Here is a 27,909-nt window from a genome sequence, read left to right as displayed (position 1 = left end):
TTTTTTTTTAATGAAAAAACACTCCTTAAAGCTTACCTTCAATAATTTTTGTACTGATCTAGTCTGACACTGTTTCGCCCATTCATTGAAATGCTGATCCGACTCAACTCTACCATTTTTATTCAGCCGAAAAATAAGCTGCTTTTCACTGGATGACGGATTCGGATGGCATAGAACGGGTCTATCTGTAGTTAATACCAAACCATCGTCACGAGAATTCCGAGGCTGAATACTTATTGTACCTGAATTGCCAAAACAACAAATCTTTAAATTTGAAACTAAGAATTCAAGGTTTTCTTTGAATCAACAATGTAAGGCAAATTATTTAAGTGCGCACAAAATTGGTGGAGATCGTCGGGGACTGATCCAGTATAGCAAACAAACACATCCGGACAAGTAAAAAGTCATGCCCCTTCATATTTCCAGTTTTCCTGCAGAAGAAAAAACTTGGTCTGCTGGATCGACAGAAGATTCAACAATGTGAAATCGAAGGTAGATATTAAACGTGACGTGCAGCCACTTCCACCATCTGGAAACGCCGAAAATATTGATTACAAATTCAGAGGAAGGCGGAATGTCATCCATGGTCTCGAGAAAGTCAAGACCGATCGGTGGGAATTACTTCGTAGTTGGTGCGCGTAACAGTCAACTTTATCTATTATTATAACACATTAAAATAAACAAATAAAATTAGCTCAAACCACAACACTGCGCCGTGAATGGTGCAAAACGATCGCCAATTTCTTTATAAAATGCCAATTCTTTTGAATTCAACGGTTTACAAATATGTCCGCCACATGTAAATATTCCAAAATGGCCACCAACTTGATGCGAGAAGCCTGTTACATTCATCTCTGAAAAGTGCAAACAAAGTGCTATTTTTGACATTTTTTCGATGAACGAATACGTCATCGTAAAGAAGGAGAAAACAGTAAATAGACAATGAGAATAAATAATGAACAAAGAACAGATGTAGTAGTAGGACTGACATTCAGTCTATATGCTCATAACAACAGTGTATGCTTTTTTTGATTTAAAGTCAATATCTGCTATCCAATACTATCATGGGAGTAATGAAGCGAATGTTAAGCATCTCTCTTTTTATAGTGTAAGACAACTATAATGCATAGCAGATGTATACAAATGGAAGAGATATAAGAAGATGCAGGCTGAAAACAACTATCTCATCTATATACACCATCAGTTGTGTGTTTTTGTGTAATTGTACACTTTTGGATATGTCAAATCGACTTATTTCTAACTATATGCACTCCGAAACACTGAACAGTTCTTTTCTTGGCATCCAGAACAGAATATTCGCTGCTCTTTACCTGTGCAAAAGGTAATGGATATCGTGTATCGTGTAGTGCTATAAGGTTTTAGGAAAAAGTAATAAAAATGATCTAAAATGTTAGGTTTTCACTAGTAGAACATTGCATTTTAGCAAGACAATAGCAATAACCCGAGCAAACATCGCGACATCTCCACCCCGACCTAATTTCTCCCCGAAACTCCTAACCCTACATAAGTCAACGTTACTTCTACAACAACATTATTTCCAAACCGATCCTGAACACAATGATGCAATATTTAACGACGGCCACTTCTTAAGTCGCGGTCTGAAGCAAAAAAATTCCACTGAAGTATTTCAGGTGGTTGAGTCGCAAGGACGACGGGACAGTTAGCTGTAAGGACAGGGATGGGGTTAGACGGAGAACAGGGATGTAGATTCATCGTAAATGGAGCGGGACTTCTTCTCTGCAGAAAAATATTCTGGAATAGGACGCGATATCAGGACGTTCTACTCCGAAATATTTTTCCTAGCACTCACAGCATTTCGTTTCACTCGTAGGAATCTAATATTTTAAAATTTATGAAATTTTAAATCCTAGAGAAATTGCAAATTTTTTCCCAAATGGTTATTGAATGCTTCAGAGATGAATAAATAGTAGCATCGTTTTAATAAGAATGAATTGTGGTAAAAATAAATAGCAGTCGTAAGTGAGTAAATTATAATTATAGACGCAACACCAGCCCAACCATATTCAAATTGTTAAAAGGGAGAGGAATGGATGGATAATTTTCAATATGTTTACACAGATGAGTGCGTAGGAATTAAATATTGGAAGAAGCATCGAATAAATACTTTAGAAAAAAGACCATAAATCATTGGGGACATAAGAAAGTTGATGTAAAAGCATAAGATTTTATCGATTACAAATAATAGCAATTTTCTGGTCAGTGATGTTTCACCACTAATACTTAGTTATAAATGACAAAAGTAATAAAGTGTTATAACTAAAAGATAAAGATGATAACTCGTTATCATTCGTAGTGTTCATGAGACTCAGTATCGCACACATCATCAACATCTTTCAAAAAATATTCAGTCCTAACGGAGATTTCTTTTATATGATTGAATTAGATGGATCTGAGATTAAGAGGATGTACGAATGCGAGGCCTTTCAATTCATTAGGTCTTTTCCCTCACTCTTTCTCTCTCCATTAGTTATGGTTCAAATTTGATGATAAGCCAAGGGTATTTAGGCCCAGTGTTTTTGTTCCCATATTGGAGGAAATAAGCCTGCGGCCTACTTCGATATGTCTCTCAAGGTTGCTTGTTTCAACGGTTCATTTATGAAATCTTCCCATAACATCCATCCATTTTCCTTTTTTTTTTGCCAATTTTTGACTTTTCTTTTTGAACTAAAATGTTAAAATCATTGGTGGAACAATTTTTTTCGACTTTTTGCAATTTTCAGACTGACTAAGAAAAAAAAAAAGATATTTCACAGGCGTAACTGCGTAAGGTAAGCGATATAGTGGGACAGATAGTCCTGATGAACCAGTAGGAGAGAATGGGAGTTCCTGATTGCAAATCCTTATCTGATTGGGGATTAAAGTTGTTGGGAAATACGAAGTATAAACTTTGTTTATTTTCTTAGAGAGTATTAATATAAAATGAAAAGAGAAGAGAGATGAAGGGACAACTGGGATCGACTAATGTGATGTGTGATTTTGCAGAATGATGGAGATGAAAGGATGGCATCGGTGAGAGGATCTTTCCTGGATGTTTACATTGCCGGTGAATGGGTCAAGGTTTGTGCTACGTTGGATGAAACAGCATTAATATTAAGTGCACCAGCAGACGCTGATTATGGACAGGGTGCAGATATACGTACGGTTCGAATAGTAAAGCATGATGGAAATGGATTGGGTATTAGCATCAAAGGTGGCCGCGATAATGACATGCCCGTTATCATCAGGTTATATCTGATTTCGATCATATTCATTGCAGTGCTTATTTGATTGTATTTTTTTTATGTTTGTCCTGCACTGCATATCCTATTAGTCTAACAATACTCTTGAGTGCAGTTTGTTATTTAATAATTCATTGCGTTGATTGTTTTAGGTTCATTTTTTAAAGCTTTCTCCACTTTGGATTCTTTCTAAAGTTTGATTGAAATTTTTTCAGCAAAATTTTCAAAGGTATGGCAGCTGACGAGACAGGGCAATTATTTGTCGGTGATACTATTGTTGCAGTAAATGGTGAGTCGCTAGAGGATGCTACGCATGATGAAGCTGTCAGAGCACTTAAGAAAGCCGGACGTATCGTCGACTTACACGGTTAGTTTACCCTTACAGGTAAAAAGCATTTGTAAATTTTGTTAAAAATTATTTCTTTTTATTGTCTTTAGCTTTCCTGCAGTAAATTTTTGAGGTCTTTGGAACTAAGATCCTAGTGCTTTTTCCAGATTATCCCTGAAAACTTTTACTACCTCTAAGACTTTTTTTTGGAGTTTGGAATTCAGGTTAAAAGTCGTATTCTCTGGTGCTGTCACAACTTTTTTTGCAAATTTTAGTTCGTTTCATGCGAGACATGTGTGCGCAACGTGAAAACTGGATGGAACGTATTCAGTGGGATGACGATTCGCACGATCGAATTCGTAGCATTGGTTTAAAGCTGGTTTTTGTAACACGTACAGCTCTCCAAATTGAAGATATCGAGAATAGAATGTTTGAAATGAGATCACCTTCGGGTCGATATACACTCTTGTTTAGGTCGTTTATTAGTTCCAATTAATAGCAATGTTACATTAATTTCTGTGTATATACCAAAATTTTAAAATTTTAAGTGTTGTGAATCTCAAAATCCCAAGTTTCATTCCGATTTTTTGCTTATTTTTTGATATTTTTCGGTTTAATTTTGTTCTTCTTTCCTTAATTTCACAAAACAATCTGCATATTCGTTTTTTTTTTTATAGATGCAGTAATTCATTAGAAGCAGATGCCTGGTTCGAAACTATACACATTTGTTCATGTGCATTGCTAACGCAAGCATTGGCACAAGTGAATTTGATGCTTGGAAATAATCCGCAAGTGCGCAAAATGGGTTGGATTACTGAGCAGGTTGGTTTCAGTTATTTCTGTGATTATCGTAAGCGATAGCGTGTCTGATTTGCAAAAACCAATAACGAGTTATGCAAAAGAATTATAGAATAATTAGAAATGTATTTCCGATACTACTGGCTATATGCAACTTTCAATGAAATCCATAAAATGATAACTGTTTGTGATGCATTAGTTTTTTGAAGGAAGGAAAGTACACAACACTAGAAAGCTTTGGTATCACCCTCTTAATCATTCCTTTTTGCAGACACTAAATGAAAATGGGGTAACCGTTTGGAGACCGATTTTTGCAGCATTAACTTTAAATGATTTACTGTTTTACGACTCTGTCCCGATGTTGAAGTCGGAATGGGCTTCTCCAAAAGTTACCAGACCGCTCATTGCTACCCGTGTGGTACAAACAACATCACGGTAAACAACATCACGGTTAAATTAATCACATTAAAGTGATAACTTGAATTTACAGTGGAGTTCGCAAAGATCCGGATGTTTCATTCGAATAGCTAGTATCTGCTTACAATTTGCATTCTCCTATTCGGTCATGACACTTCCGTGTTTTATATTTTCCACTCCATTAATTTCAGAATAAAATTATGAACTTGCAATTTAGTAGTAATAATTCCTTAAAATTGCATTTGGATAAGTAAGTGAACTGTAGTTTGTGTGTGCCATTTAACCGATATACTTTTTGGTAAGGAAACACATTACACTCTATGAATTGTTTACTGTGAAGTAAACAAATATAAAAAAAACTGTAGATACACCAACTTTAGAACTGCTCCCGTCATAACTGGCTTATCAGATGTAATATCATTTACAACGAGAACAGGTACACAGCAAGGTGTCCGTTCACATGTGTTACGCGTGGAAACTCATCGAGACTTGGCTTCATGGATAAGAAGTATCGTTACATGTACCTACGAAGCATGCGCCAAAACTGGTCAAGTCTCGTGCCGTTAGTTCTTTATTTCATTTTATTCATAGTAAGATTTATATGATATATGAAGTGTGATCTATAGTATATTGTACAGTTCGGTTTCGGTTTTTTGCGTTCAGCATTAAATTGTTTCCCAAAGGTTTACTTATCTAAGGCGTTAGGTTGTTTATTATTATTCTTTTAACTACCTTTCACTTGACATTTTGCTAGCACTAAAAGAATATAAGATTCATTTAAATTTCTTAAAATAATAAGCACCAAGTGCTACCATTTTAAGAAGTCTAAATACATTAAAGTATAAAATGTTCAAAAGTATTTAAATATTAATGCCTCTTAAATGATAACTTCCAGCCTGTGTTTGGCAAAACGAACAGTGCGAATTGGTATTGCAACTCGACAAAGGTCTAAGTCTAATTAGTCATGACGGCCAAATCCGATGGCAGTACCCATTTGAAACTATCCGGGCTACCGGCGATGACGGGAACAGATTCTTGTGGATCGATTTTGGTCCACCTTCTGGCGAACAGGTGCTTATGTCATATATTTTCAAAATATGAAATGATTTATGATTTAATAATTCAAATCCTAGGTAAGAATCAAATCAGCAAGCACTAATCCACTATTTTCCAGGAAATCGACTTGCTTGCATCGCCAAAACCAGTCGTTTTTATTCTTCATTCATTCCTTGCTACGAAAGTTTATCGACTTGGATTATACGCATAACAATGCAATAACATAACAATGCAAGGGTGTACAGTCAACTATTTCAACAGTAAAGCTGAAGTCTACCTCTATTGCTTAATAACAAACTTATTAGAATATTGTACTGTCTACTTATGGTTTTTTCCTGCTTCTGAAATATTCTTGCCACTATTTATTCGTTTGAAATATTTGTAATTTATATGTCATCCTATTTATGAAGAAAGAGTTGTAACTGTGTCCTGATATAACATTTTTTATTTAGCATGGAACATAAGAAATGTAACAGGAATAGATTTTGAATAGAGAAGAGAGCAGAGAAAACAGCACTGGAATATCTTTGCTTAACATAAGTGGGCATTATAATAATATTAGAAGCAAAGTACATTAAAGTTGAGCAACTTCAGTATTAGCAGCAGTTTTTTCTCATCATCCTTTGAACATGCTTAACACTCTTGATTTCAAAAAAGTATTCCAAAAGACAGTATGTTGTGAAGTCGACCTCTGAAAGAAGTTATACTGCCGGAAGTTTTTAGGTTACGTGAGGATTGCGCCTGCCATGCAGTATGTAGTTCCCGCTAAATTTTCTAGTAACAAATATTGACTTTCTTCATTCAATGTTGTGAAATCACAGGAAATTAGTTCACAGGAGCACCGTATGCATCAGGCATACGTTCTATTGAGTATCGATGTTGCCTAATATACAGAATGGGGACGCCAGGAATTTTACGAATCCGTCGTTTCAAATCCTTGTCACATGTGGCAACGATATAACATTTATGCTAAAAGAAGGACGAAAATGGATATGAAATTATGAAAACAGACACTTTTGTAAAAACTCTCATTTGAACAGACTTGAAAAAATATTCATGGAAATATTCGTGTGAAGAAATATTTCGTGGAATTTTTTCCTTCCAGGAAGTATTAACTACTTAAATTTGAAGTTAGTTTAATATAGCCCGTTCTCGGTACGCGTCGTAACAGTACGAAAGACATGATTTTGCATGGAAAAGTTTTAGGAAAATTATGGTTTCATCCAATTACGCTAAATGCTGCAGTCTACCAGAGGATTATGAAGCAGCAATATAAATCAGCGCATTCCGCGCCTTCTTGAAGTTTGAGGAATATTTCCCATCGCTGAAATAAAATAAAACAAAACTATTGGGCATACCTGCGTAACTCTTTGTGCGATGCAGTCATCAGCATAAATTCCTTTATGAGAGCACGACAAACGCTTGAACCGATTATCCTTAATAATTTTAAGAGCAACTTTGCATCGTTGTCCAAGCTTTTCCAATTCACCCAAAACACAATCCGTTACATATGGTATCGCTGCAAATCCAAAACTGTTGAAAATGTGAGTTAATCAACCCTCAATCTTCTTACTTACAAGAATTTGATTAGGAAAGATATCACTTTACCATTAAACAATCATTTTACTACGAAACAAACTTTTTGCGTATAAACAATCCATAAATCCTTGCATAATATCGATCCTATATTTAATGGAAAAATTGACAAAATTCGTATCGATAATAATATGAAATGGTGGTCCAAGTTGGGTGTTGTACTTCAAGAACATTGCTGTTGATACTTGAGGTCTAAAAATAATGGGGTAGACGATAATAAATTTAAAAGGACCGAAAATTAGGAAATGACAATTTAAAAAAAAAAGAAGATAACGTACGCCTCGACAATTTTCAACACCTGCTTATCGTCTTTGTTTTTCTTCCTGATAACGCGATCACTTTCTTTACTGAAAGTAAATAAAATAGTAAAAGTAAATAAAATAAATAAGTAAATAAAATAGTGAAAGTAAATAAAATTCTCATATACGGTTTTCTAATCGATGAGGACTAGCCCTCATGAAATGTTTTGGTGTAATGAACGATTAGGCTTTATCCTTCGGCACACCACCCGTTACACCAGACACTAACATAAAAAGAAATTGTACAATTTCTTTTCCGATAAAAAGTAAATCTTTAAAAAATTGAACAGACAAACATTCGAGAATCAGTTGGTTTAATCATTTTTGCAAGTCTTGTGGCGAACTTCTGAGTTTTCTTGAGTTTACCCTGAAGTAATCCATTGGTATTTGTTGAACATATGTATAATAAGAACAGTGTCAAGATGCAGTACAATAAATAAATAAATAATTCCATTCCAGGAATGGTAGAAATAAAAGGAACATAAGACAACTTATTCTATCTAACGAATATTAAGTAATAAGAAGGAATAACTTACCATATTTTCCTCTTTCTCACCGTATCTTGAAAGTTCAACTGATTGTTCTCAATCCTGAAAATTGTATTCCGGAAAGATAAAAAATTTACACTCACCCAACACGTACCCAACCAAGCATAGTCGAATTGCCGTGTTTAACAATGGTTTTTCTAAGCTCAGATCTAACGAGCCGCATATCGTTCGTTAAATCTGTACAGTGATATTAGCATCAGTTTTGATTACTTGTCGAAGATACGGGAGAAGAAGGAAGGATGGTGATTGGCCGTTAGGGTTAGTGATGCTAGGGAGGAGAGGACTTAGAGGTCAAAGGTGAGGTGTTTTGACTAAGTCTGTTGGTAGTGTCAACCCTAATGTCAACCTTTGTCAACCACAGTGACCATCTACTTTAGCCTTGTAAGTAAATCAGGCTTCGTGTCATTCATTTTATCAAATTTGCTGTAAGAAGCATGATAAGGCATATATTGCAAGTGAGTAAGCGGAGTTAATACGATTGATTCGTCGTTGTTTCGTAATATATGTTGTAGATTTGATACCGAGATGCTATTCACGCGGACCATTAACCTATTCCGTGCACGTGGGATTCGTTGCTTTTCAAGTAGTACTGGTGATTCACGTAATCATTATCCGATTTCGACAGTAACCCAAAAATCGATTGATGATGTATTAGAACCACCACAAATGCCGATGAAGATTGAAATTTCGAACGAAATGCAAGAGGTTTGTTTATTTCTAGTCGAAATTTAAGTCTAGTCGATGTGATGTGAGTAATGCTAAAAGGTAGCGTAATATATTCCAACAACACAATTCTGATCACGTTGATTTCTAGGAGTAGCAAGCATCAGGGAGCTAACGTATGAATTTAAGAATTTGACTTTGAGCGACAATAATATTATAGCAAGCAGTAGATCTTGCTGGTGTACCCGCGGATTTTTTACGCAGTCGTCGAGTACGTGTATATCGACCGGCACGTGAGGCTACGCAATCAGGTTGGGCGTGTACCAAAACATGGAAAATTGAACTGGATAATAGGGAAAGATGGGAGAATCCACTGATTGGTTGGTCTAGCACGTAAGTTATGTTGTTGGGTTATTATTAAATTGTAGCATTTAGTCTTAGTGAAGGTGTTTTCGGCTCCCCAAGTGGGAGATGAGATTTTTTCTTAAAGTTCTAATTGCTCTTTAATTTAATCGACACTCAGCCTTTTTCCCGCCCTGCAAAATAGAATTTCGGTTCAGATTTCATGATTTTATATCTTTGCATATAGCTAAGTTAGGCCTTAAATTGTGGGCGCTTTAGCGTGGTAATTTATTGAAAGGATTCCAAATTTTGCTATAGTGAATTCAACTTTTATAAAAATAAAAATTTGATGAAATATGGAAGGCCAATGAATTACATAAAATTAATTTTGCCTTTAAATCGAAAACCATTTGCTAATACTTATACGGAAGGTGCCATCGATGTTGACTATCCGGTAGCGAGGGATGACGCAGCTTGAAATATCAAGCTTCATTTCATTTGTCCTAGATTGTTAAAAAATTTCTTTCATACACTATTAACAACAAGTTAGTGACCTATTGAAGAAGTACTAGGAATGTTAATTGAATCATGAGTAATGTAAAACTACTCTTCTTGTTTGTAGAGGTGATCCATTAAGTAATATCTCTATGACTATGGATTTTGCATCAAAAGAAGATGCTATTCGGTACTGTGAAACGAACAATTTGAATTATGAAGTGGTCGAACCAAATGAACGAATAATTAAGCCGAAAAGTTATGCAGACAATTTTTCATGGAACAAACGAACAAGAGTTACCAATAAGTAATATGTGCACAACATCACTTTTAGATCGTATCGGATTGAGTTATGTCAAATTATTGTGTATTTGTTATTATATTTTATTTCAAGTGCTTATATCTGCCAATTTATTTTTTCATAATTGATGAAGTTATAGGTGCTGCGTTATTGATAGTTAAGCAAACACCTTTTCTGTCATAACAGCATCAAGTAGCGCATATGGTTTATATTACGTACTATTATATTTTAATGTGTAACTAGTTTCTCGCCAAATTATTATAAAAGAACGATCCTTGCTTCCACTTAGTATGGAAGAACACAGGTTTTAGGTTTAGAATATATTTTAAGAAATTTGATCTATGCACTTGCTTCCGAAATATTCTGTATAAATAAAGATTTCGTCATATCCAACTTTTCAATCACATATTTATTATGGTTATTAAACCAGAAGGAATTTATTGTTCCAGTTTATACAAACTAACAAATATATTTGTCAATTTATATTTGTCATTGAGGGTAGGAGAAAAAGAAATGAATTGAACTGTGAATTAAAGGGTAGATAACAGTGAATTGGTTCATGCAGATGGAACTAGGTTTATAAAATAAGTTTAGGTGGTCTTAACTCATTAACAAGATCGCTTGAGTTTTATATACTGAAGTCCCTAACCTGGATTGTTTACATTTTGCTACCTCCGTCATTACATTCATGTAACGCTGTAATAATGAAAACAAATTGTGATCATGATTAATGATATTAATTTCTTGAATAATAAGTCAAGTGTTTGGGAGATACTCAAGGTGTGCCGTCCTTTAAGGATAATTTTTAAGAATTAGTTAAGGAAAGATTTTTTGATGTATGTAAAAGATCAAACCTGTAGAATATGATGGCTTCGACACGTTTCATTACTCAAAGTTAAGCGTTGCTCACTCGCATAAATACATTTCAACGACTTTTCATGTCGAAAGAATGACTATAGGGAAAATGTCACTAACGTTTGCGGGGAGCGCACAGAGTGGGGCGAGACCGGACAAGGCCACGATCCAAAAAATGCTAGATGAGAATGGTCAATTGATTAGAGTTATCGTGCGATACCAGAACATGGGGAGGTTCGTTCAAGATTCTAAACGGTTCAATTCTTTTGCATGCCTCCTCTTAAGTTAGTCGGCTCTGGTAAATGAATGTTGAAGGTTAAGATCAACAGTGGATGCCCAATGGAACTGCTGGTCACGTAGTATGGTAGTTTTGATTGCAGATCAGATATTTTGCACATCTTAATTTACCAGCAAATTAGAAAAGTGTTAAGTGGGGAGTTTCGTAATTCGACATAGATAATAGTTATTCCCGACCTCTGTTCATTTATCCCATTATGTTCAGCGTATCACTCATGCATTAATAGTAAAGTTATTCGTTTCAGAGCAAATGATGCTCTCCAATACCAGCAACTCCTTCATCGAAACCTTGTCTACCTCGCTTCATTAGCAGATGCTAGCATTCAGCAGGAGCTTACGCGGCAGGTACCACCGTATCCATCATAAAATAGTTTTTTGCCGATTTTTTTACAAACTTCTTTGATTTCTGATATTACAAATCAAAAACTTCCAATTTCACCATCGGATGTGCGACGGGGTAGCACAGTTACTCTTTTAATTTTGTTTTCTTTTTGCAGAACGACAATATAAAAAAGGAGGTTGCAAGGCAAGATCTGAACTCAAATCAACAAAATAATTAGGACGAATTATTCACAGCTCTAGGTATCACATTCAGTACTTGTACATACTTTTATACTTTTCTTAAGACTCTCAATTTTGAAATTTGATCGGACAGGATCATTCGAAAAGGATAATTTTGTTCTACTCATTCCATCTTTCAATTTGCTAGTGTTTTTTAACAATATGATCGCTGTTTTCAATGTACTGTTTGTGCTTATGACAGAACAAACAAATGAGTGTGTAATTTTGTACCAACGAATAAAAATTTACAAAAATGAATAATATTTGCAAAATAAAAAAATCTGGCTCAAAATGTAAAATGGTATGAAATTAAGGAAAAGTCAAAGGCACGGAAAATGTGGAAGCTATAAGATGCATGATTTAAGGTCGTAACTTGAGAAAGTGAAAAATCTCACTACAGCACACAAAAATGATACCCAGACGATTAAAGTAATGAGCATTACAAATATCTGACTTCCCTCTGTAATCTTTTAAAATTATCCTGCAAGGATTTTGTTGACACAGTAAACATTATATGGACGTAGGAGACGAAGGAAATATTAAATACAATTATAATGTGGACAGTTCCAACGATTATGGTGGTTCAGAAAAAAAGACCAATTGCTTTCAATTGCATCAACCTCACTACAGGAAAGATACAGATAGAGAAATACTGAAGAGCACTCTAAAAACAACAACATTACGTTTCGATCCTAAACTGATTATCTAGCACTGGCTTGTTGCATCGATACAGAAACGAAGACATAAAAACAAGGAAAAAAAAACGAAAGGTGAGATTTCAAAGGCGACATTCTGTAAATTAAAGCCAATGAATACAGCAGTTTATGGATTAAAAACTCCATAAATTTTAGACCTGGGAGAGGTATGTGTGAAGTTCATTTGCTGAACTGATGAAAAAGTATCACTTTTTTAACATGATATTCACCACTTGATGAATACTAGTCATTAGTTTATCATGAGACGACAGAAATAAAACTATTTGATTCGCATTAATGGAGCAACTAAAGTGCGCAGTCTTTCGTGATTAGGAATCTCAAATATTTCAAAGAGTCTAATGTTTTGTAAGTAGTAGCAATGATAGTTCAGATGATGAACAGGATTTCGAAAAGAAACAATAATCAAAATACTGAAGTCCATCTTAAGTATACATTTCCATCCAAACTACGAAGTTCTACGCTGCGTCGTTGAATCTTCAAACGATTCCGGACGATAAAGATATTTTTTGTTGAAATGTATGACAATAATAGTGATATCATCTCTGTACCTACGTGTTACTTCAGGTGGTAACTGCAACATTTCGAATAGTCGTAGATACTGAGCCGAAACTTCTCCAGGACCACCCAAAGCATGTCGAAGTAAATGTGTAGCGCTGTTCTCATCCAGTGGTTTCTTACTTGCTCTATGCAATCGCTGCTCTAAGTCTTCGTGAACCTAGAATGAAATTGCTTAAGAAATGATACTATTTGAACTATCTAAATCGTCACCATATAATCTAACATACTACGTACCACAAAGTCCATCACTTTCGGTCTTATTCAATCTGGATTTTCTTTTCTTTTTTTTTCTAAAAATGACCAACAATCCGGAAAGATACGAGTGAGTTATATTCAAGTAACAAAAAAAAAGTAGTACGTAAAGAAAGTAGAATTTGAGCACCTGTGCCAACGTAGTCCCTGCAAAAGGTGCATACGAAGTGAGACTTTGCATACCAAATGTATGATCGAATACCAGCCGCACTACTGTGTCCGGATCAAGGCAATCCCAAAGACCATCCGTGGCAAGCACCATAAAAAGATCATTAGGAGCCAATTTATGATACAACACCTATAAAATAAATTTTGCCGAAACTAATTAGAAATATTTAGGAAAATTGGAAGTGGAAAAAAGTACACTTTCTTGTCGAAGTTGAAACTCCAAGTTTTGCTTTAAACAATGCATTGGGAAAAAAGATGTAACGATGACATTTTCTGGAAGATCCGTTAACAATTACTGCTTAATTAAGCGTCACTGTCAACGCGACAACACACAATTGTTATGCACACTTTACACGGAACGCGCTTACTTCTGGTAAACAGCTAAGGTACGGCGGTGAGTCCAGTCCATATGGCATGGAATAACTCTTGGTGCCCAGTATTTCTTCTTGTAGTTCAGCTGACCATTTGTATCTAACATCACCAAATGCCCTGAGAGGAAATAATTCACCAAAAAGCCGACCACCGATTATCACACTGTTCGTTTCGTTATGTGGATGAGCATCTCGAATTCGTTGCACCTTAAAATGAGGTATCCTGTGAGTGAATAAACGGAGTGAATTATTTTTATTGAAAATGAGTTATAACCAACAGTAAAAAATGCATTTAGCTAAAAGGCTGTGATTAAATTATCCGACTAGAACTATTTATACGTCGAAATTCCACTTCCAATCTCTTAGAATCATTGTGATAACAACTTTACTACCGCACAAATCACCATCTTTTTTAAAAAAAAATTCCATTAAAAGGCTCTCTTAATCTCACCGAGCTTTAAACTGGGAAAATTAAAAAACAGAAAAAGACCTACCTCATCAGCATTATCAGTACAATGTGGCTTCGAAAGAGGCATGGCTGAGATAACGCCTCGGCTATGCAACCCTAGCACCGCGGCACTATCACCCACATTTGCCACATGCAAATTTATACCACGAATGTGAGCTATAATTGCACAGGAGCCTGCCGTCACTATTCCAGCATATTGCCTTCAATAATTCTATACAAAGGATTTTTAAAATCAAATTGAATATTTCTCACCTAATCTTGGAATTTATTTCATGAATTGCAAAACGTTTTCAAATAATTCACGCTTCATTTCCAGTAACACTATCGTCATCATCTTTTGCTGCCCTTCCACTGGTCATCACATGATCTATGCACCTATGCACACAAACGAAGTCCGGTTAAACTTTTCGACGAACCCACCTATCAAATTGAAAGATTTAAAACTTGACTCACTTGGAGTACCCACTGTGTCCTTCGTTCACTGCATTAGCAGACAAATCATTGTCACATGCACAAAAAGAGTCTTCTAGAGCCTTCCTTACTGTTGTCATGGTCGAGTCGCCCATTACTTTCTTATGAAAATTTTCGATGTTTTTTAAATGGTTATCTCTAAAACATGGGAGTATTTTTTAACCAAAGTATTTCGTCCAGACTCTAAAAATCTTATTTCAAAGTGAAGACTAAAAATGGTTTCAAAACTTTAGTGCCTTTTAAATCCGTTCCCAATAATCTTTAGCGCAAAAACAGACAATTTCAAAAGTAGTGGTTTGGGAGGGAGAGGGAAAGGAGAAGGAAAAAAAACACTGTGTAAATTTTTGGGAAGAAATAGCCAAACACAGTTTCATACCGATATATTTCATCACATAAATCACCATTCGTGCAAAACCAGTGTAATCTATCTCTAATGGGTATATCGGTGACAATATGTTTTTTCAACACGGAAGCGGATATGTAATCAAATAACCGTGTCGAAATATAACGGCTGCACGCAACACCACCATGTCCATCAAATACACCTGGAAAGATACCATAATGAAACAAATCCTACATTTAGCGGTTAAATAACTCCAGAGTTTCCCGCCTTATTTACGAACTACAATTCAAAATGATAATTTCCGGTGGTTAGATGAAAGCTAAAAAATCATCTGTATCGAAAAAAACCTTTCACTTAGTTCAATGTCTTATTTGATTTGAAATCAGTAACAAACATCTTTTCTCTTCTAATCTAATTTCTCCTATTGTTTATTCTAATTTTTTCTGTCTCAAAATGATCGGAAAAGAAAAAAAGAGGAAAAAAACCAACGATGCTACCAAAGAGGAAGGCTTCGGATGAAAGACATTTTGCAGCTGCATAATAATCCTCCGTAGGATGATTAGCAGGTAAATGTGCGATATCTATTCGAGCAATAGCTCCATTCGCAACTGTACAAGATTGTTCGTTTGACCGAAGCTGTGCATCAGTGAAGTCTCGTAAACCTCGCATATGACGACGTGGTTGTCGCCATATGTTGTGTTGGATTTTTTGAATCATCTCAACCACAACATATATTCATTATTACCTGAAACTTAAAATACTAAAATATTTTGGCATTTTTCGAATTAAGTAAAACATCTGGTTAAGGAAGATCCAAAAACTCAGACAATTTCAGTTGAAGCGTGTCGACAGTCAAAAGCAAAACTTGTTGGCACTTATGTTACCTATCAAATATTTTGCTTGGCACAGGGATAGGATAACAAAAGGAAAACATATGTACATATGAAGATAACCAGAGAAACTAGTTTAAAAGTAAAAGGCAGACTGTAAAAAAGGCTTAAGATGTTGTTTAAAAATGAACTTCGAGTATAGCAATACGCAATGTTTTTCGTCATTTTGTTAGTCCTCAAATCAAGGCATGGAATAAAGGTATTTACAGTTAGCAAAAGTTTTCGTTTTTTCTAATCTACCTCCTTTTCTAAGATCAAATTCATCAAAATATAGCAAAAAAATCAAATTCATAAAAAACATAGATATTATATTCGGAGAGAGAGCGAGGGAGAGAAGGAAAGAAAGCACATTATGACATAAACATAAAGCACTCATGACATAAAGCACTCATGAACATTTTCCTGGCCAGACAAATAAATAATGTTAAGTTTTCATGGAAAGAAAAAGGAAAAACAAATGTTTGTTTACTGTTTCAAGAAATTAGAAAAATAAATAAAGAACTAAAAAGTATTCCAAGTCGCCATATGAGATGCAGAGCTGCGCATTATCGAATGAATCCACCTTATAACAGAGTGTTTTTTCCTGAAAAATCAATCATTCATTGGAAAAAAAAAGGGAACAACTGAAACGAGATAATTTTAAGGCAAAATTTATTGGAAAGCTAAAGTTGTGATGTCATTGTTAGTCATCATTATGTAATGTTACAACAATATGAAGTTATATAAAATTTAAAGAATGCAACAGAAGAGTATTCTGCTTCCAACGTATTATATGTTATCATATATAGACAACTGCAAGAAGGGACAAAGAAATAAAATATATTAAATAAGTGAAAAAATTCTAAAGGGAAATGCAGCAATTGTTTTTGTAAATTTCGTTTGAATAACAGAGAATCCAATGAAGTAAAAGTAAAAAATTATAAAAAGGAGTTACCCATTCTCGATCGCTTGTTAACGCTATAATTCCTAAACAAAATTTAAGGAAAATTTATTAATAAAATATTACACGAAGTGTTTCATATTCAAAAACGTAAAACTGCTATTACGTAAGTAACAAAATGACAGACAGAAGGATCGAGATCAACATTTACTATATCGGGGGTTGATTAAATTTCCGATCAAAGATTAAGCAAGATTACAAGAAGCAAGATTATAAACAAGATTGAAGCAAGATTACAAGATACAATTGTCTTAACTTGAGAAAATCTCACATAAGTGAGAGGAGAGGAAGTTCGCGATAAGTTCGACAGACCATTAATGATTACTGATGGCCACAGATGACCACTGACGACCACAGATGACTTCCCACTAACCAGTGGATGGAAGACTAACTAGTGGAAACAAAATTTCAACATGAACTTCAATATGGTCCGTGAAATTGTGGGATATAGATTCTCGGGAAGGGGCTTGGCATTTTCAACCCTCTTTTTACTTAAGCAGTGCGGGTGAGTAGCATAGTCATGTGCTAGTAGGCGAGCTAACTGTTGCAAAATTTGCGTCTAAACGTTAATTTACGTGAATGGCTGTCCATACAGCAACATTTGTTCACGTCGTCCTCCTTTTTGTTAGAGCACTTATGATTAAATATATTATGATACTAACATTTGTGTTTTTTATTCGTTCATACAATAAACTCGGTAGTGTAGAAATAATAAAATAGATTTTAAATAAATTTTATTATAAATGTTTTATATTATCTTTACTTTATTAACTGTTTTGTTAGGGCAAATTTAAAGTTTTGATAAGAGTCGGAAGAATGAATTCCTTGTGGATTGTAGTTTCAGTAATTGTTCTGTTGTAGTTTGTTTGATTCTGCTTAATTGTCGTTACATATGCAGAGTGTTTTGAATTTTATTTTCATCATCTGAATGTGTATTACATTACAAGCAATTACCAGTTACTGGAAAAAAAAAATTGTAAATGAACTCATACATCTTTGTCCTTACTGTCAAGTAATTAACATTGTTTTGATTATCATATTTGCCTTCCCATTAATTGCACTGCTATTTCAGTTCAAAATATGAAATTTGCTTTCATCATTTGAGCACATTTTTTTCGCTACAATTAGGAAATGTAACTGGAACCCTTGTAAAAATGAAATAAAATATATTGCGCAAAATTACATCCAGATGTCCTCCAATTTAGTTTTTCATTGTTTTCCTTCTACCTGACACTTACAATTTAGGTGAAGACTTTGTTCAAATTCACTCTGTAAGAAGATCTATTTGCCAGACAAAAACCACTGGTTTAAACATATCGTTACTTATGAATTTTTAATTGGACTTCATTACAGCTGCTACAGATTTCGTTTGTAGGAATTCTATCTCCTTCGTGAGATGCATGGATTGGAATGACTTGATTTAAATTTAAAGTATAATTAATGCTACCACAGTCAGTTATTTCATTAATAACAATAAACTGTGGTCCGAGCTTTCAAGGAGGGCGAGAATATTTCTTTTTGTAATTTTCGGATATTGGAAATCCAAATTTTTTCATCTAACTTCTGTACAAATTCAGACTATAGATTCTTGATTCCTTCTCATGTTTGGGAAGAAACCGAAAGATTTGCAGGCCTTTTTGTAGACCTGTGGTTTGCAGAATTTGAGAATATATAGACTTTTCTATTGTTCGAATCACTAAGCCAAATTTATAAGCGAGAGATAAACTCTTTTCATCAGGAAGGAACAAGATAAGATTTGCATATTTCCATAGTTTGTAAGCAGATTTGTATGCGTTTCATTTCTATTTATTATTAGTTTTCGATTTTTCGAACGATTTCAGTTGCTGTTCCTTGTATTTTTTTCAAATGTCTTTATGTCGTGTTTATTTGGTAAATATTTCAGTTGAATTAATACGAAAAAGTTGTCATTGCAGAGAAAATTCGGGATGGAAGGTCCACTGTCAAAGTGGACCAACGTCGTTCATGGATGGCAGTACAGATGGTTCGTTTTGGGGGATGATGCGCTTCATTATTACACCTCTAGGGAGAAAATGATGAAAGGGCAACAACGTGGTTGCATACGTCTTCGGGGTGCTGTTATAGGTATCGACGGTGAAAGTAATTCCTTGTTTACAGTCACTGTTGACGGCAAAACATTTCATTTGCAGGTATTTTATATACAAGATGTTTGTTGAGTTGAACAGAGATGTAAATCTGCGATCCGGAATTGTGAAATATTGTTTCAAAACTATATTATTTGGCTGAAAGCTTCTTAGGAGATGGAATGAGTTCTACTATGTAAAATAGCATCGTTATATCACTATTAATTAAACTTTTGTAAAAACTCTTTTTTTGCAATATTACAGTGTAGAATCACAGTTTTTGGAAATATGAGTTGTTCTCTAGGTTACTAAAGATGAAGAAGTTGCTTTTTTTAGGGTCGGGATGAAATTGAACGCAACAGCTGGATTCGTGCTTTGGAGACTGTAATCCATGAACAGAGTGGTTATTATCGTATAACTTCATCGAATTCAGCAGCAGTTTTGAAGGCAAAAGCTGTTGAAGCGGACAGACATTTGCAGGATATGATCAATGAGGTATCGCCATGTTCTTTGGAAATTTTGGAAATTGATTCAAATAACAAGCACTCGTGGTGAGTACTAGTTTTTAAGAGTGGTAGCATAGTGCATAGTTAAAGTTATATGGTTGATAATGTTTTGTTCTATTGATTTATTGTTTCTCCTTTAAACTGTATTTGATTAGTAATTTTGCTAGAAATAATTCCATCCAAGTATAAATAAAAACTTCGTTCAAATTAAATACTACAGGTTCGAGAACTGGAAGGATTGTCTACATCAGCAAACACTGAAGTGAAGAAAACAATCGATGATCTGGTTAAATCAGCGAATCGCTTGTTAGATACAATGAAACATGCAGTTATACTGTTACAAATGGCTAGGAGTCATCTAGAAGGTGCCTCACTGTTGGGTTTAAATGTGGATGATGATGAGTCCATGAGTTCTCAGGTTAATATTGTACTTTTAAGATTACCAATTTATTCTTCCGCACACGTTACCCTTACCAGATGCCATCGTATTAATGTTCGCTTTATTATTTTCCTCATACAGTGCACTGTCGGATGTATTAGTTGAATTCCAATAGATTTTTGTTTGCGCATGAAGTACAGTGATAGTGAAATAGGTAAAACATAGTAAGGTACCAGATTACTTTAACGGCTCTGAAAATATTTGGGAGAGAAGTACAGGCAATCACAACTTATTGGACATTTGATTACGTTTTTTTATTAATTCTGCTAGGATAAGTAATCTCTATGCAGCTTGTACTCTGGAGTGCACTTTTGTTCTTCTTAAGCTGTACTGAACCCTTTTAGACCCAAAAAAAAGTGTTTTGGAAAATTATTTCTTTATGAACAGAAAAAATGTAGTTTTCTTTTTCTCTACCAGTTTTCAGGCGAAAGTTGTAGTTCCTCCATTGTCTTATTCAAGTAGTGAGGATGAGTTTTTCGATGCCGAAACTCCAAGCGATGATGACAAATTATCGCCGAGTGATGATAATTCAAATGGCGTCAATAGTCCTGGACATAACAATAATCCCGGCAAGAAAAATTCGCAGTCAAGGAAGAAGTCCATCCATGAACCGAATTTTGGAGATGAGAATGAAGATTTTGATGCGGCTTACGAAAATGCAGAGGAACTTGATGTTGGTAATGTGCAGCAGCAGCATGGCTCTGTGCTTATGCATCTTCTTTCACAGGTCTTCTTTCACTTTCACATCTTCCTTCACACTTTTCAGCTGTGATTATGAAGATAAAAGTTAGATTATAATAGAGAAGTTCTCTATTTATCTTGAAATTCTCAATCACTTCTGAATATGTGTGCCAGAAACTGTGTAATTTCATCCTGATTTTGTTTACAATTTGTAGTTGGATATTCCAAATGACAGTGGGAATTCCACTTATTTCCTCATAACTAGTAGTTATTATAATTAGTAGGTACTTTGTCATTTTACTTGTATTTAACATTTATATAGTCTAGGATTAGGTTCAATAAGCATTTTTCACATCAAATGATCACCACGATTTATCAACACATTTCCTGGGCTGCAGCAGAATTATCGCATGTATCATCATGTTTTTAAAGTCAGCCGTTTGCCGTATTATTAGAGTAACTCTTTGAAACCAGTGAATATATTTCAGGTAAGTGTTGGAATGGACTTAACCAAAGTGACACTGCCAACATTTATTCTCGAACGTCGTTCTCTGCTGGAAATGTACGCAGATTTTTTCGCACACCCAGACAGTTTCATCGGTTGTTCTGATATTTCGTCACCGGAAGAACGCTTCATCTCTGTAGTCCGTTACTATATGGGTGCTTTTTATGCCGCTCGTAAAAGTGGAGTGGCCAAAAAGCCCTATAATCCTATTCTTGGCGAAACTTTTCGTTGTTAGTAATTTTGCTTTGTTGTTCCAAGTGTGAAGTCCTGCAACTGTCCTAAATGCAGAAAACCAAGTTATATTTTCTTCTTTTAAAAATTCTCGTTTTACTAAATTGAAATTTGTGCGCAAATACCATTCTGCACAATAGAGGGAAATTAGCTTTGTTTTTTGTAGGTCGATGGAAAATACCTGGCATGAAAAAATCTAAGCAGCTAACCAAACGTGGTCCTTTTCCTGGTTCAGATGAAAATGACTTAACGTTTATCGCAGAGCAGGTCAGCCACCACCCACCTGTCTCAGCTTTTTACGCCGAACATCCTGGTAAACGGGTTTCGTTTACGGGACATATCTGGACGAAGTCCTCGTTCTTGGGTCTTTCTATTGGTAAGTATTCGGGAATTATTTAAAACGTTTAGAAATTATTTTTATGGATATTTAGGGTTCGATTGTTCGGAATTTTGATTGTATGCGAAAAGTTATTTCCAGTGAATAAAAGATTGGTAATAGTAGGATTTTTTATCCCTAACGTTTTATGAAATTTCAAATTGCGTATAGAATAATTTGATCTCATTACCAGTGATGTGTTTCTTTTTCTAGTCACAATTAACAGTGACTTTAAGGAGTCACTAACATTGGTTGGGGAACAGTGAAGCTGCACGACCACGGTGAAGAGTATGTTTTAACATTCCCGAATGGTTATGGGCGTTCAATTATGAGCACTCCATGGATTGAACTCGGTGGGAAAGTAAGTCTTTCGGTATGAATGACCATATTTTTGTTAATTTGAAATAGTCATATTTCATTTCATTATTTGAAGTATTTATCGTAGTAATCGTGGCATCATTTCAGGTTATGGTTACTAATCGTGGCATCATTTCAGGTTACGGTTAACTGCATCAAAACTGGGTATTCGGCAGAGATTGATTTTCTCACGAAACCTTTTTTCGGTGGAAAAGCACATCGTATAAACGGAAGTGTTTATCGTTCGGGCTTTAAAAAACCCATTCTTATAATAAAAGGAGAATGGAATGGTGTGATAACCGCGAAACCTTTGAATGGTAGCGAATATTTATTTGTTGATGTTAAGCATTATCCTGAGGCAAAAAAGGTTTGGTTTTTTGAGTCAATTTTTGCAAAAAATCATTTTTTGAAGACAAAACTTCGTTTTGAAATTCTTTTAAAAAAGTCCGTTTTCCGAAAAAAAAATCTTTGTTCTGAAAAGTTGGGTAAGTCGGTAAATGTCAAAGTATCCAGCAATACTTTTAAACGTTTTAAATTTTAGGAATGCGAACCTGTAGCAAAGCAAGGTGATAGGGAATCACGTCGTTTATGGAGACATGTTACAGTTGCTTTGCAAAAAAATAATATACAACTTGCTACTAATGCAAAGAAATGGATTGAGCAAAGGCAGCGCGAGGAAGCTAAAAAACGACAGGTATTCCAGAGCACACTATATATAGGATTTTCCATTTTAATTGTAATTCGAGATTACCTTTTTTGAATTATTGCTGCAAAGATATTTTAGGATCAACAAATCGTTTATCATCCTGCCTTGTTTGTTAAAGAAGGCGAAGGCTGGAGGTACAACGATGAATTACGATAGCGTATGTGGAGTTGGAAAAGATTATTAACTGGATAACATGCAAATATGAAGAAAAAAATAATGAAATCTATTTCTTATTTATGTTATAAAGCAGCTATTTTTAAAATTTTAGCTTAAATAGCTAGCTGAATATAAGGCAAACGTGAGCACATTAAAAATTCATGTAACTTTTGTCCAGCGCGTTAAATGCTTGGATAACCTTTTATTCTTTTTTCTTACAAATACTTTACAGTTTTTTGGTATCTCTGCTGGCTTTTCTTTCCTGTTATAAGTTGCTTGAAATACAATTTAATGATTTTTAAATTACAAGCCTTCTTCATTATTTCGACTTTGTCTGAGAAATACTTTCTTGTAGACTTTTTGGAAGTTTTTTGTAAAATACTTCTTTATTTGGCCATTTTGGTATCATTGCTTATGATTTGTCGATTTATCGTTTCCGCTTTTGTGTTAATTGTTAAAGCACTGTTTATAATTTATTTGTAGTTTTCACGCTTGAAACTAAAATTTCTTTTGATATATGTACTGCTGACATATGAAATTTCCTTCATTTGTTGCTTGTTCCTTTGATTCTCTTGGTTCTTTCTTTTTCTAAAAAAAATCTAAATTGGTTTATTTCGTGTTGCCTTTTTTTTCATTGTTACTGTGAGAAATTTCAATTCCTAGGATGAATTTATTTTGATTCTCTTTAGTAAATAATTGTTTCTTCCTGTCATTGGTGACTTGATATTTGCTTGGAGAATATGCGGTGTGTTGCCAAAAAAATCTGTTAAGCATTGTAAGAATGAAGCATTCCCTTAAACAATATCTTAATTAAATTTCATTTCAGTTATTGCTATCTTACTGTTCCAAGCAGTGCATTTACTTGCTAAAACTTATGAAAAGAATAATCATTCGAATAATTACTATTTGAAAAATTCATGTGTGTTCCGGAGCGTTATTGTTGATGACGATGATACTATTGCATATCGCCTGACAAAAATTGTTTATCCTAATGGGTGGATTATGTATTTAATGAAATGGTTTATCAGTGCTCATTTCTTGAGGAAAATGTAGTTCCAATTTTTTTTTTTAACATAGGTAAAATGTTTAAGGTCTGTTAGTATGTGCTCTCATCAGGCTGAATTTACCGTTGCGAAGCATTTGGTTGGTTTCATGAGTATTGTGATGGATGGATGTATCTTCATTTGGGTAGGCAACAGAAATCGCTTAGATACCTTATGTTTTGCACAAAATTTCCGAGGAATGAATCTGATCGAATCATCAAAACCAAATTATTTGGTAGATGGCGTTGCTGTAAAACTTAATAAGCTATTTCCCAACAAACAGGTACGTCTCGTCATTGATATACCAGTAATAGATTTATCACTTTATCTGGTAATGAGGGATACTGGATTTGTCGTTTTGGATATACAGGAACACCTCAAATGGAGTATAGTGACTCTGATTCGTAACGTGGTTTCATTTAACACCAATTTCAAAAAAACAGTAGTAGCTTAAAGAATGAATTAGAGGAATTAAGTAAGAGATTGATGTTGTGAATCTATGGGAGGAATGGGTAAACCATGTCTGACATGCAGAAGTTAGGCATAGGAGCACTGTACTGGATATCTTGGCAATCATATAATCATGGAGCATTGACATTCCCCAGTAATAATGAAGTTTTTTTCAAACTAAATTTAATTTTTAATTTTAAAGGAGTAGTAGTATAGTCAGAAATGGTAGATTTTGCAACTTACTGATTGTGATGGGAGCAATCTGTTTATTTTTTATTTTAGGTTTTCTTCTCAAGTGATCTTCGTATTGAGGATGCGTCATTTTGGACTGAATTGTTGCAGGCTATCACCGATTACGTTTCGAAAAATGAAGAAATTTTTGGTATCGTTCAGTGCTGTAGTTGAACTGAAGAAGTTCAGCGGTTTATTTGTTACATGAAGGCAACAATACTGCCAAGATTTATTTCCGTAATTCATTCGCTTCTTTCAGTAATATTTGTTATTTAATCTGCTCTTGACAATGGTCAGTCATTTTCATTTCAACTCATGACGTAAGGAGGATATCTGTTAAAAGTTTTTTTTTTTTTTACGAATGATATTGAGAGGACAAATGTATTTTCACATTTTTTTTACTACTGTATGTATGCGTTATATTCCTTGTTTATTTTTTGTACATCCTTCAAATTATTAAAGTAATTCACATTACTCAAATATATCTTTTGCTTATTCTTACCTGTAGAAATTATGCATAAATCTAGGAAGTAATGTTTCTTTTCTGTCGTATTAACAGGAGTGCTTTTATTGTCTAAATTATCTGTTAGAAGATTATTTGCAATATCTTGCAACATCACATCTAGTTTATATTCACAGAAACACCTTTTTGTCTCGCCACGTGTAGCCATGTCCGGATAAGGCTGTGCGCATGTCTACTTAAATTTGCATGTGTGAGAGTATTCATTTCCATTTTAAGTGTTATCGGTTTCATTAAAACGTGCCGCAAAACACTTTTTCAGATGTTCCGAGTACTTCTTGGTCGGAGCATTATCCAAACATTTTGCAAGCAGCAACGTTTTTGCAGAGTTGATGAAGGTGTTATGAATGGTAAGGAGATTGAAATTCAGAAAAAGACACCACGAGGGAAGCTGAATGATAAGCTGAAAATGGAAAAAGAGGAAAAACCTTATGATGATCCATGTCTCCCAAAACATCCCGGAGGTATCCATTCTAATTTTCTGAGTATGGGAGAAATGGTTAAAATTAAGATTGGTTTTCTTTCTTTGAAAAATTTGATGCATAACAAATGATAAAACTATTTGCTGATTTTTTTTGAATTTTTAAATATTTTGGCGACTGAACTGTTCATAGTTGTTCATCTTCTGTAAATTATTTCGAATTTTCATATGAATCAGTAGAAAAAGTATTCACTTTAGGGGTCAATCCGATAACCGGGGAAATTGGTGGGCCAGCGGGACCGGAACCGACCCGTTTCGGCGATTGGGAGCGAAAAGGACGTTGTATTGATTTCTAAAGCTCACTTTTCCCTACTGATTTACTTATCAGTTCAAGTGATTGCTTGATTTATTTAAAAACTATCTTTGATTTATCTTTAAAAAAACTAATCTTGATTCAATGATTGTCGCGAATGATTGCAATAAATACTTCAAAGTATGTTCGTGTTGTAATTCGGATTTTAATTTTTGGTTTCAGTGTGTTAACCTATAACTACATACTAGTGTGAAAGAATTTGTCACAATGCTTTTTAGGATCAATTTACCGAAAATTCCAACTAGTACTGAGTGAGACTTTTTTGGACCTTTGCTAAATTAGTGAACAAATGCAATGGTCGTCCGGATTTCCTAGATTTGCGGGAGGGGATCCAGTATTTTCATCTACTTTAGTTTAGATGAGTAATGTTGCGGACGTATTTGGAATCAGCTTTCTGAAAGACTTGATAGAAACGGGTCATGCAATTCTTGCCGAAATATTTCGCTTAGCTGATTGTGTTCCGGATGACTTCAAAAATCCTGCCCGGAGTCGCTTCAAAGCATTCATTGTTGATTTCTCGTATTTTGACGATCTTTCTGTTATCGATCGCTATATTGATTCGCATGAGGTTGGCTCCTTACTTTTTTATCTTATAGGCCTTGTTTTTAATTATCCGAGTTTTGGTTTTCTATTCTCCTACTTACCCTTTTCAGTTCATTTTTGTTTATGTTTTAGTACAAGAAGCTTTTCAGCAAGGAGCACAACTGGAAGACGAATATTTATTCACATTTGAAAGACATATTAAACGCTTTGGTGCTCTTTTCGACGCTATAGCGCATTTTTTTGCTGATTTAATTGAGTAGGTTTTCGAAATATCTGCATTTTTCAGTGATTCATTAGGGATGTTGACAACCGATTAATTTACAACCCATAAATGTGTGTAATTTGCCCTATTGTGATATGGGAAAATTTGTTTGTTGGTGAGAAACGCAACCAGGAAGTCAGTACAGTTATTAGTTTATTGTTAACTTTATTATTTGTAACTATCTTTTCTACTTTTTATAGATATTCAGATAATAATCGACCTCGTCATACCATTTTTTCAGTACGTCGAACAGCAGCTTTTCTCATATTATGTCAGCATGAGGTTCGTCGTGATACTCTTTTTTATGCTATTTTTTCCACGTCTGTCTTTAGCAGTTTAAGCTTCTTTTACTCTAAATTATAGTCTTTCGCAGAACTGCATTTTTTTGCTTAGAAAAGCTCAGTAAATCCATTATGAAATCCATTTCAACATAGTATCTAAGCATAAATAATTTGCAGGCAGAGGCACTGTTTATTGCAGGCGTCATTTTGTTGGCTTTGGATGAGAAATTTTCAAATGGAGTGAGGCAAAGATTGTTTGTTGCACATTACAGGAGCAAGTACGTTTAACTTAGGTCTTGAGTTAAAATTAGGGTGGTATTAATACGAGGTTGACAGCATGTTGCTATGTGGCATAAATTAATTTAATATTGGTGAAGTACCCGAAATAGAATGATACGTAGCTAAGCTATAGTGCAAGATACTGGCATGGATGGAAAATCACTTGGGTTATGCGGATTTTTCACTTTCGTATTTCAAAAACTGCAACATTTCAGTCCTTCGAGCAGTGAACTATTCGATCTTCTAGTTGATGTTTTAAAGCCAGCATCAAGTCAGGAAGAGCTTTTCGGGTAAACCATTAGAGTCTAGTATTTTTTGTGATTCTTTTTTTAATTCGTTATTTCTTTTACCACTAGTATTATAAATTAAAAAATTGTTGTGCAGTTGCGGTACTATCATATAAATCGTAATGATAGTAGTGGATTACATAAACAATATAATATTTTTGTGTCA

General features: G+C 34.6%; 11 protein-coding genes across 12 annotated transcripts in view; 8 read left to right on the top strand and 3 right to left on the bottom strand.

The window, feature by feature from the left end:
* LOAG_16710 (hypothetical protein) overlaps positions 1-852 on the bottom strand; it is a gene marked incomplete at both ends in the record, with an annotated part of 2,360 nt that extends 1,508 nt beyond the window's left edge. Inside the window, 2 exons of the mRNA XM_020449360.1 lie at positions 37-242; positions 702-852. Of these exons, the coding sequence (XP_020307128.1) occupies positions 37-242; positions 702-852 (357 nt within the window). The remainder of the gene's footprint in view (positions 1-36; positions 243-701) is intronic.
* A 386-nt stretch (positions 853-1,238) lies between these two features.
* LOAG_03579 (hypothetical protein) lies at positions 1,239-1,685 on the top strand (the record flags this gene model as incomplete). Its single annotated transcript, XM_003139116.1, has 2 exons — positions 1,239-1,342; positions 1,445-1,685. The coding sequence occupies 2 exons, from the start codon at positions 1,239-1,241 to the stop codon at positions 1,683-1,685; spliced, it is 345 nt and encodes a 114-aa protein (XP_003139164.1).
* A 1,333-nt stretch (positions 1,686-3,018) lies between these two features.
* Positions 3,019-6,243, top strand: LOAG_03578 (syntrophin-1). The gene is made up of 8 exons (XM_003139115.2): positions 3,019-3,266; positions 3,476-3,627; positions 3,864-4,062; positions 4,266-4,410; positions 4,658-4,821; positions 5,184-5,365; positions 5,699-5,874; positions 5,978-6,243. The coding sequence occupies exons 1-8, from the start codon at positions 3,043-3,045 to the stop codon at positions 6,068-6,070; spliced, it is 1,335 nt and encodes a 444-aa protein (XP_003139163.1). The 5' UTR covers positions 3,019-3,042; the 3' UTR covers positions 6,071-6,243.
* Positions 6,175-8,354, bottom strand: LOAG_03577 (hypothetical protein). The gene is made up of 6 exons (XM_003139114.2): positions 8,291-8,354; positions 8,051-8,121; positions 7,734-7,802; positions 7,499-7,647; positions 7,218-7,378; positions 6,175-6,828 (listed from the first exon to the last, which is right to left on the bottom strand). The coding sequence occupies exons 1-6, from the start codon at positions 8,291-8,293 to the stop codon at positions 6,685-6,687; spliced, it is 597 nt and encodes a 198-aa protein (XP_003139162.2). The 5' UTR covers positions 8,294-8,354; the 3' UTR covers positions 6,175-6,684.
* Positions 8,355-8,682: 328 nt separating this feature from the next.
* On the top strand, positions 8,683-10,486 carry LOAG_03576 (NADH-ubiquinone oxidoreductase 18 kDa subunit). The gene is made up of 3 exons (XM_003139113.2): positions 8,683-9,007; positions 9,186-9,358; positions 9,930-10,486. Exons 1-3 carry the CDS (start codon positions 8,828-8,830, stop codon positions 10,111-10,113), a joined length of 537 nt encoding a protein of 178 aa, XP_003139161.1. The 5' UTR covers positions 8,683-8,827; the 3' UTR covers positions 10,114-10,486.
* A 551-nt stretch (positions 10,487-11,037) lies between these two features.
* Positions 11,038-12,052, top strand: LOAG_03575 (hypothetical protein). Its single transcript, XM_003139112.2, has 3 exons — positions 11,038-11,192; positions 11,501-11,600; positions 11,753-12,052. The coding sequence occupies exons 1-3, from the start codon at positions 11,053-11,055 to the stop codon at positions 11,813-11,815; spliced, it is 303 nt and encodes a 100-aa protein (XP_003139160.2). The 5' UTR covers positions 11,038-11,052; the 3' UTR covers positions 11,816-12,052.
* Positions 12,053-12,756: 704 nt separating this feature from the next.
* On the bottom strand, positions 12,757-15,923 carry LOAG_03574 (phosphatase 2C containing protein). Its single transcript, XM_003139111.2, has 7 exons — positions 15,662-15,923; positions 15,198-15,366; positions 14,804-14,959; positions 14,376-14,550; positions 13,879-14,088; positions 13,473-13,640; positions 12,757-13,247 (listed from the first exon to the last, which is right to left on the bottom strand). Exons 1-7 carry the CDS (start codon positions 15,879-15,881, stop codon positions 12,978-12,980), a joined length of 1,368 nt encoding a protein of 455 aa, XP_003139159.1. The 5' UTR covers positions 15,882-15,923; the 3' UTR covers positions 12,757-12,977.
* A 2,999-nt stretch (positions 15,924-18,922) lies between these two features.
* On the top strand, positions 18,923-23,203 carry LOAG_03573. 2 transcript variants are annotated; one of them, XM_003139110.2, is made up of 10 exons: positions 18,923-19,162; positions 19,433-19,591; positions 19,823-20,020; positions 20,466-20,768; positions 21,211-21,457; positions 21,625-21,834; positions 22,071-22,195; positions 22,331-22,558; positions 22,733-22,885; positions 22,976-23,203. In XM_003139110.2, exons 1-10 carry the CDS (start codon positions 18,941-18,943, stop codon positions 23,051-23,053), a joined length of 1,923 nt encoding a protein of 640 aa, XP_003139158.1. In that variant the 5' UTR covers positions 18,923-18,940; the 3' UTR covers positions 23,054-23,203. The 2 variants fall into 2 exon arrangements, with proteins under 2 accessions (XP_003139158.1, XP_020307127.1); XM_020446361.1 differs by having other exon boundaries at positions 19,433-19,647.
* Positions 23,204-24,154: 951 nt separating this feature from the next.
* LOAG_03572 (hypothetical protein) lies at positions 24,155-24,951 on the top strand (the record flags this gene model as incomplete). Its single annotated transcript, XM_003139109.1, has 2 exons — positions 24,155-24,379; positions 24,829-24,951. The coding sequence occupies 2 exons, from the start codon at positions 24,155-24,157 to the stop codon at positions 24,949-24,951; spliced, it is 348 nt and encodes a 115-aa protein (XP_003139157.1).
* Positions 24,952-25,559: 608 nt separating this feature from the next.
* On the top strand, positions 25,560-26,074 carry LOAG_03571 (hypothetical protein; the record flags this gene model as incomplete). The annotated part of the gene is made up of 2 exons (XM_003139108.1): positions 25,560-25,761; positions 25,977-26,074. The coding sequence occupies 2 exons, from the start codon at positions 25,560-25,562 to the stop codon at positions 26,072-26,074; spliced, it is 300 nt and encodes a 99-aa protein (XP_003139156.1).
* A 370-nt stretch (positions 26,075-26,444) lies between these two features.
* The window catches only part of LOAG_16709 (hypothetical protein), an 8,918-nt gene continuing 7,453 nt past the window's right edge, over positions 26,445-27,909 (top strand). The window contains exons 1-5 of the mRNA XM_020449359.1: positions 26,445-26,659; positions 26,784-26,890; positions 27,097-27,178; positions 27,355-27,455; positions 27,672-27,746. Coding sequence (XP_020307126.1) covers positions 26,450-26,659; positions 26,784-26,890; positions 27,097-27,178; positions 27,355-27,455; positions 27,672-27,746 — 575 coding nt within the window. The 5' untranslated portion in view covers positions 26,445-26,449. The remainder of the gene's footprint in view (positions 26,660-26,783; positions 26,891-27,096; positions 27,179-27,354; positions 27,456-27,671; positions 27,747-27,909) is intronic.

The sequence above is a fragment of the Loa loa genome (assembly GCF_000183805.2).
Source record: "Loa loa unplaced genomic scaffold supercont3.14, whole genome shotgun sequence".
Lineage (NCBI taxonomy): Eukaryota > Metazoa > Nematoda > Chromadorea > Rhabditida > Onchocercidae > Loa > Loa loa.
The sequence above is the reverse complement of the archived record's forward strand: the minus strand, read 5'-3'. Positions and strand labels throughout refer to the sequence as shown.

Bases quoted from the DNA above. Each gene is read 5' to 3' on its own strand.
- LOAG_03578 (XM_003139115.2), top strand. From the start codon at position 3,043: ATGGCATCGGTGAGAGGATCTTTCCTGGATGTTTACATTGCCGGTGAA. The intron at 3,267-3,475 runs GTTATATCTGAT...AAATTTTTTCAG, and splicing joins GACATGCCCGTTATCATCAG to CAAAATTTTCAAAGGTATGG. The intron at 4,063-4,265 runs GTCGTTTATTAG...TTTTTTTTATAG, and splicing joins CGATATACACTCTTGTTTAG to ATGCAGTAATTCATTAGAAG.
- LOAG_03577 (XM_003139114.2), bottom strand. The intron at 7,803-8,050 runs GTTTGTCTGTTC...ATTTACTTTCAG, and splicing joins AAACCAACTGATTCTCGAAT to TAAAGAAAGTGATCGCGTTA. The intron at 7,379-7,498 runs GTTTGTTTCGTA...TTGGATTTGCAG, and splicing joins GGATTGTTTATACGCAAAAA to CGATACCATATGTAACGGAT.
- LOAG_03576 (XM_003139113.2), top strand. From the start codon at position 8,828: ATGCTATTCACGCGGACCATTAACCTATTCCGTGCACGTGGGATTCGT. The intron at 9,008-9,185 runs GTTTGTTTATTT...ATAATATTATAG, and splicing joins TTTCGAACGAAATGCAAGAG to CAAGCAGTAGATCTTGCTGG. The intron at 9,359-9,929 runs GTAAGTTATGTT...TCTTGTTTGTAG, and splicing joins CTGATTGGTTGGTCTAGCAC to AGGTGATCCATTAAGTAATA.
- LOAG_03575 (XM_003139112.2), top strand. From the start codon at position 11,053: ATGACTATAGGGAAAATGTCACTAACGTTTGCGGGGAGCGCACAGAGT. The intron at 11,193-11,500 runs GTTCGTTCAAGA...TATTCGTTTCAG, and splicing joins CGATACCAGAACATGGGGAG to AGCAAATGATGCTCTCCAAT. The intron at 11,601-11,752 runs GTACCACCGTAT...TTCTTTTTGCAG, and splicing joins AGCAGGAGCTTACGCGGCAG to AACGACAATATAAAAAAGGA.
- LOAG_03574 (XM_003139111.2), bottom strand. From the start codon at position 15,881: ATGATTCAAAAAATCCAACACAACATATGGCGACAACCACGTCGTCAT. The intron at 14,960-15,197 runs GTATGAAACTGT...CCCATGTTTTAG, and splicing joins TTATGTGATGAAATATATCG to AGATAACCATTTAAAAAACA. The intron at 13,248-13,472 runs GTGCTCAAATTC...ATTTCATTCTAG, and splicing joins CAGGGACTACGTTGGCACAG to GTTCACGAAGACTTAGAGCA.
- LOAG_03573 (XM_003139110.2), top strand. From the start codon at position 18,941: ATGGAAGGTCCACTGTCAAAGTGGACCAACGTCGTTCATGGATGGCAG. The intron at 19,592-19,822 runs GTATCGCCATGT...TAAATACTACAG, and splicing joins TGCAGGATATGATCAATGAG to GTTCGAGAACTGGAAGGATT. The intron at 22,886-22,975 runs GTATTCCAGAGC...AAGATATTTTAG, and splicing joins AGGAAGCTAAAAAACGACAG to GATCAACAAATCGTTTATCA.